The following is a 6,608-nucleotide window of genomic DNA, read 5'->3' as shown; positions in this document are numbered from 1 at the left end:
AATAAACAGTGTAGTTATGAATCATTCAAACGTTGACTCTACTCCATTTGCTATATTGGCTTTATACCCCCCTCACATTAAGCGAAAATCGATCGGACGACGAGATGGTGATGTCTGATGTAGCATAAGCTGAGAATCTGTGACACCTTTGCTATTTTTGGACCCGCCTGAGTGTCTGTACAGTTATTACACATAACGGGTGTCATGTGGGCATCCATCTGTCTCGGAAGACAATGGTAGGCAGACAGTGCAGTTACACGCTGTGTGCCTGGCCTGCGCGTGACTAAGGTGAAGGACTCCCCTGGGATGTGCACGTCCTTCTCCACCCTCTTGTCTACTGGCGCACTAAGTCTCACAGGGACAGAATTGCATGCCACACGTAAGACTGCCCCAGTAGATGCAGGTTTGTTGTTTGAACGCTTTGGGTGTATATACAACTATGCCTATGGTATACGATGACCACAACTTTTTTGACGTTTGAAAGCTACAGTTCCTTTGCCTTCCGCATAGCGTCCTTCGTTAAACTCGCTTCTCACAAGAATCTCACAAGTTTACCATTTCTATTAGAATATTATTGACAAACACACATGGACATTCAAAATGTGTGTGAGTTGCCAACCAACCATTCCCACTATTATATGAGAGCACTGCTGTTATTTTCCGTATTTCTATGCGACAATTTGAAGGTTTCCGGTAAAGCACCTGACTATGATTGCATGAATCAGGCTAGCAAGAGGTCAACTGGGGTCAACGACCGTAAGGGCGTGGGACAAAGATCACAACAGTCATTGAATCCAACATGTGCATTGACATGACAGTGTAGGAACTACTAGAAGGACGCCAATGGCTTCAACGTACTGTATTGTTGTATTATAAGACCATGTCAACCTCTGGAGATGAAGAAATGACGCCAAAGACGAAACATTCGGAGGAAACCCGGAAAGTTTTGCTCTCGCTTCACGTGAACGTGGCCCTGCACAGCGCCTGTGTTTTCATGCAGGGCATCGCTTTTACCGTGAGTATTATTTGTATCTACGGGGTTTAGTTTGAAAATGGGGACAAATGGGTGGTGGGGGTGGTTTCTGGAATAACTTGACTGCGTGTTAATTGATATCAATAATATATATGAATATTTCTGTGTAGATAATACAAAATTTGCCCCCCCTCATGATTGTGATACTAACTAGAGTAGAGTAGAGTATTATAATTGTGTAGTGTAGAGTGCTTAGCTAACGTAGTATAGAGTAGAGTAAGTGTAGTGTAGAGTATAGTCAAGTAGGATTGTACTGCTAACGTTTATAATATACTATTGCCTCACTCTAGCTGTCAGGAGTAGGATTGATAAGCATTTAACTGTTACAGTAGTTAAATACTACTTTATTACTTAGTATGATACAATGAATTAAAAGTGTAGCTGATTAAAAGGTAAACATATGGGCCCTTCAGTTGTAGGTCTTTTAAAGTTTACCCAGCACAGGCTTGAAAATATAGTACAAAGGTCTCAAACAGCTGGAAATTGAGTCAATACCTTAGGGGAAAGGCCATTAGTAATGGATTATGGGTTAAGTTTGAACGTTCATTTTAGGTCTTTACAGTTATAAACTTAAGAAAATGAACTAATGCCAGTACTCTATGTACAGGAGGCAACAAGGAAAAAAGGTACTTTTGAAAACATTATTATTTATTTACTTTTCCAGATTCAATAAAACCCCATGCAATCAGTTATGAGTCCTCCCACTTGTACATATATCAGTAGGTTTGAACTGTGTTGTTGTTACTGATGTCATTGTAAAATTATGGTGCAGTAAATGTAATGAAGAGAGAGCAAAGAAAAACTTTGCTAGCTCTTAAGTCAATCATAGCAGTCTACAGCGTATGCAAGGCATTGCAGACCTTGGCCATCATGGTATGTAACTATGTTAAACCTGTAATGTATCATCAAAAAATGTGCCACAATCAAAAATCCGTTGAGCTCATGAATTTACTGAGTTGTTGTGTCGTATGGGATCAGAACAATTGCTCGTTTAAAATCTACCAGCTGGTACTGGCCCTTAAGCCTTAAGGCAACTTTGCCCAATACAATGGTCAACACAGGCAGGGTTAGGGTAAGGCTAAGTTGACCAGGGTGTTCGGCCATGGGCTAAGTTTAAAAGAGCTCAGATGTCTGACATGTATTGTGCTGTTGTATATTCTTCTTTTGTTACATTTTTTGGTCTGACGTTATGTCACATGCATACATCCAAATATATATTATATGGAGTTTACATGTTTGAAAAACAATTGCTGTACTGTTACATGTGTAGTACTACTAGTACTAGTAGGTACAGTGTAATAGTAAAATATCTTCTAAAAGTAAAACATAAATTTTTGATTTTTGTCTTTGCAGTACCTAATAATCTAAGAAGTTAAATGTCTCCCCTACTCTACTAAGTATGAATATTTAACATGTTTAAGAATATTGTATGTGCTGTAGTATGTAATGAAATGTATTCTAAAACATCAAATTGATATTTCTGATTTTTGTCCTTGCAGTACCTATCTAAGAAGCTAGATGTCTCTCCTACTGTGTGGGGCTACCTGAACACCTGCACTGCACTGTGTCACCTTGTTGGCAGCCCCATCTATGGAAGGTTTGGGGACCTGTATGGTGGCAGGCTGGCCCTGGCCCTGTCCTTCCTCTCCATGTTTGTTACCTGCAGTCTGCTAGCCATGGCGGACAGTGTGCGCATGTTGTTCATCTCTCGGCTACCAATGATATTCATGCAAGTCATGCCTGGTCAGTATGTATCACGTAACATACATGACATTGTGTAATGCTTGTTCACCATTAGCCACTCAATCTTACAGCGCCTGGTGACAAAATATGTGACTCATCGCTAGGTACATCATGTAATGGAATCAAAAGTATTGTACTTTTAATAGAAAACAAAAGTTTGTGTTGGAAACTATGAATGGCTATTGAACAGTGAAAAGAAAAAAAGTAATAAATTGTTTGCCAATGAATAATATTAGACATCATATAATAAGTATTGACTTTAGTTTTTAAAAATTGCAGCAAAACCCTTTGAAAAATGAGGTCATATCTAAAGTGATAATTGCAGCCAAATTATGTTATGTTACTGGAGAATTGTATATTTTTGCCTTCATTCGGGTTTGATAAACTTTAGACCTGCTATACCACAAGGGGGCATGGCAATTACTGAAGAAGAGTTCTATACATGTAATAATTGTACAATGTACTGACTTGATAAGTGGACAAAGCTCTTTATACTTTTCCATTGTCCTCTCAATGCATTGCTTTATGTCATTGTCAACTTAGCAACACAATCATGTTTGTATACACAGGTGCCCACATGGTAGTGGCTGATGCCACAGACGATGCATCACGATCAGACGCCATGGGGAAAGTCGGGATGTTCTTTGGCATTGGTCTTCTCGTCGGACCTGTCTCAGGTGGCTGGCTATCTGAACACTACAGGTGCATGAAGACTAGTCATAGTATACTTGTTTTTCTTGATATCTGTAACTTGATGTAGTAATGATGCAGTGTTTCCCTTTTTATTTAAGTACTGCAACATCGTACAGTTTTTCACCACTGCAACTGCTATGGTATAAGCTAATTTAGACTTAGAGGATTTGCATATAGGATCCTTACAATGCTTTGTGCTGTTGAGTATTTCTTTGATGTTGTATCAATGATCTATACTTAGTCTATCATTCTACCATACTCATTGATCTAACAGTGATCTTAATTTGCAGTATTTACTCTCACTGCAAACTCCTTACACTATAAATGTGATATTTTTGCAGTGCTCTGTCTTACTACTCTACTTCTGTATTGTCTTTGCACATGAAAAACCATGAACACTTGTTAAGTCCCTGGTACAAACTAAATCATGTTTTTTGCCCTTCTCAGTGAACACCTGACCTGTGTAGTGGCAGCTGGGCTGTCCTTGTTGCAGGTAGTTCTGGTCATGATGTTTGTACCAGCACAGATGAAACCCGTAAAACAGGACGAAAATAGGACAAAAGCAGGTCAGTGCACAAAGATAGGTTCTGTCTAGCATTTTTTTTACTATTGTTACTAGATACAGCAATGATAGTAAAGAATGACAATGATATCTTGACAAACCACTCTTTCAATTAACAATAGGAAGACGGTAGTACCGTACGGTAGTGCCGTATTGGGCACTGCCGTAGGGTACTGCCTTTAAACATTAGTGAGAATTTTACTGTGGGATGTATTCACCATTATGATAGTAGAGTTGGGTTTTCTATGTCTAGTGCAGCTTTCCTTTAAAGTAACATATGCATGGGTGTGTACAAACCTTCCCCTCCCAGGGTCAAGTGTGTTTGATGTGAGAGAGATCGCCCAACTCTGCAGCATCCCTCATCATGTGTAATAATGTATCAACTTTGAACTTCCCTTCCAGGGACGAGTGTATTTGATGTGAGGGAGATCTCCCATCTCTGCAGCATCTCTCAGGTCCAACAGCTCCTCATGGGGTAATAATTTATCAACTTTGAACTTCCTTCCCCAGGGACGAGTGTGTTTGATGTGAGGGAGATCTCCCATCTCTGCAGCATCTCTCAGGTCCAACAGCTCCTCATGGGGTAATAATGTATCAACTTTGAACTTCCTTCCCCAGGGACGAGTGTGTTTGATGTGAGGGAGATCGCCCGTCTCTGCAGCATCCCTCAGGTTCAGCAGCTCCTCACCATCCGATGCCTGTCCCTGTTTCCCAGCATGCTCCTCCAGTCCACCTTCCCTATCATCATGGCCAGTACGTTCAACATGGGACCTCAGGACAGCGGATTCTTCATGGCATACATCGGACTAGTCAGTATGGTGAGTTTGGCTTTCCTATTGTGCTCACTATTTGTTACCGGGTCCTTGGTTGATTTTAACTCTGAGTCCTCATGGCGAGTACATTTGATATGGGACCTCAGGACAGTGGCTTCTTCATGGCATACATCGGTCTAGTCAGTTTGGTCAGTGTCTATTTGTTACGGGGTCCTGGGTTGATTTTAATTCTGAGTCATCATGTTTGACATGGGATCTCAGGACAGTGGCTTTTTCGTGGCCTACATTGGTCTAGTCAGTATGGTAAGTTTGGCTTTCCTAGTAACCTGCTAAACAAGTTATTTATTTTTACTTACCTTGTAGTGCATTTGACATGGGTTGTACATTTGTAAGTACATTGATTTACATTAGTACATGTTTATTGAGGTTTTTTTTTGCTAATTTCTTGCTATTTTTTTACCCATTAGTAAAAGGCAAAGCAGTTGATTATGATAGCTGCATTAGTCCAATCTAAGCATGCTTAGCACATTTAGAATGGTACTGTGGCATCTTCTTTAAGAATTTGGTTCATTAGACTTATATTATTAGTACTAGTACTTGCATGGTGGTTTACAGCATCTTGAAGAGTTAGCAATGGTCTTTCTTAAAGTTTGTGTTTTCAGGGTGAAATCTCCACATTGACTTTATGACACTGTATGCAATGTGTTACTTACTGTAACTGTACAGAAAAAAGCATTGTTTTAACAGTACTGTGAACTTAAAACACTGCAGTAATCTCCTTTCCTATTCTACTGCTACTGTGAAATAATAGGATGTCAGTAAAGTATGGTTTATACAAAGTTTCCATGTCCATGTATCTGTTTCAGCTCACCATGGGGGTAGGTGTCGGCATTATCACCAAGCGGTTCAATGACCTGACTATTCTCAGATGCAGCACCATGGCCTTCATAGTGTCCAATATCTTCATGGTAGGTAATTAACACAGTCTAATTAACTCACTTAAAGATATTCATCGCAAAGCTCAGTCATACAGTAGACACATACTGGGACACTTTTTCTATTGTGATTCCGATGTATGACTGAAGGATACACATGTGATACCCAATGGAAGACATAGCTTATATCCATGAGAGGAGGAGAACATAGATAACAGCAGGCTGGCAGGTCCATGACCAATTGCTCCACCCACAGAAACAGACCTGCAGCCTGATGTTTTCTATGCTCTCCTCCTAGTAGTGATTGATTACCATGAAACTCATGAGAAACACATCGGAATCTGAGTCTCTAGTTGGCAATAAGGAAACCTTTCGGATATATATCCTCCAAAGCAAACCCTCTGACTATAGTAAGAATAAAAGGGAAGATACAACGAAAGTGTATGAATATTTCTACGTTTTTCTTTATTCCTAATATTTTTGATTTTTTTTACCAGGCATGTGCTACAAAAATCTGGCACCTGTATCTTACTGTAACCCCTGCTGATGTAGGAGGGGCCACTATGGGGGTTATCATGAACAGCGCACTAACTAAAGTCGTGCCTGCTGAGGACACAGGTGAGACCCCTTTAGAGCCTTGTACCTGAATCCTGACTACATTGTATATGATTCTGAATTTAAGTAATTTAAGTGAACTGCAGATGCAGTACAGAAATAAATTTTGATTTCATCCACATACAATGAAAATGAAGTCTCTACTTCAACATTATAGACTCAGCATTGAGCAACATTATGTTTTTAAATTGATGTTAATTTATTCCCAAAATTTGTAAAATGGGGTGCTATACACTACAATGTATGTGACAATT

At 39.7% G+C, this 6,608-nt stretch overlaps 1 protein-coding gene across 1 annotated transcript in view; it reads left to right on the top strand.

Moving 5' to 3' along the window:
* Positions 1-728: 728 nt before the first annotated feature.
* The window catches only part of LOC118408950 (solute carrier family 22 member 18-like), a 7,371-nt gene continuing 1,491 nt past the window's right edge, over positions 729-6,608 (top strand). Inside the window, exons 1-7 of the mRNA XM_035809817.1 lie at positions 729-1,015; positions 2,533-2,776; positions 3,346-3,478; positions 3,917-4,035; positions 4,650-4,849; positions 5,671-5,772; positions 6,237-6,357. Coding sequence (XP_035665710.1) covers positions 881-1,015; positions 2,533-2,776; positions 3,346-3,478; positions 3,917-4,035; positions 4,650-4,849; positions 5,671-5,772; positions 6,237-6,357 — 1,054 coding nt within the window. The 5' untranslated portion in view covers positions 729-880. The remainder of the gene's footprint in view (positions 1,016-2,532; positions 2,777-3,345; positions 3,479-3,916; positions 4,036-4,649; positions 4,850-5,670; positions 5,773-6,236; positions 6,358-6,608) is intronic.

The sequence above is a fragment of the Branchiostoma floridae genome, unplaced genomic scaffold, assembly GCF_000003815.2.
Source record: "Branchiostoma floridae strain S238N-H82 unplaced genomic scaffold, Bfl_VNyyK Sc7u5tJ_575, whole genome shotgun sequence".
NCBI lineage: Eukaryota > Metazoa > Chordata > Leptocardii > Amphioxiformes > Branchiostomatidae > Branchiostoma > Branchiostoma floridae.
This window is presented reverse-complemented; position numbering and strand designations above follow the sequence as displayed.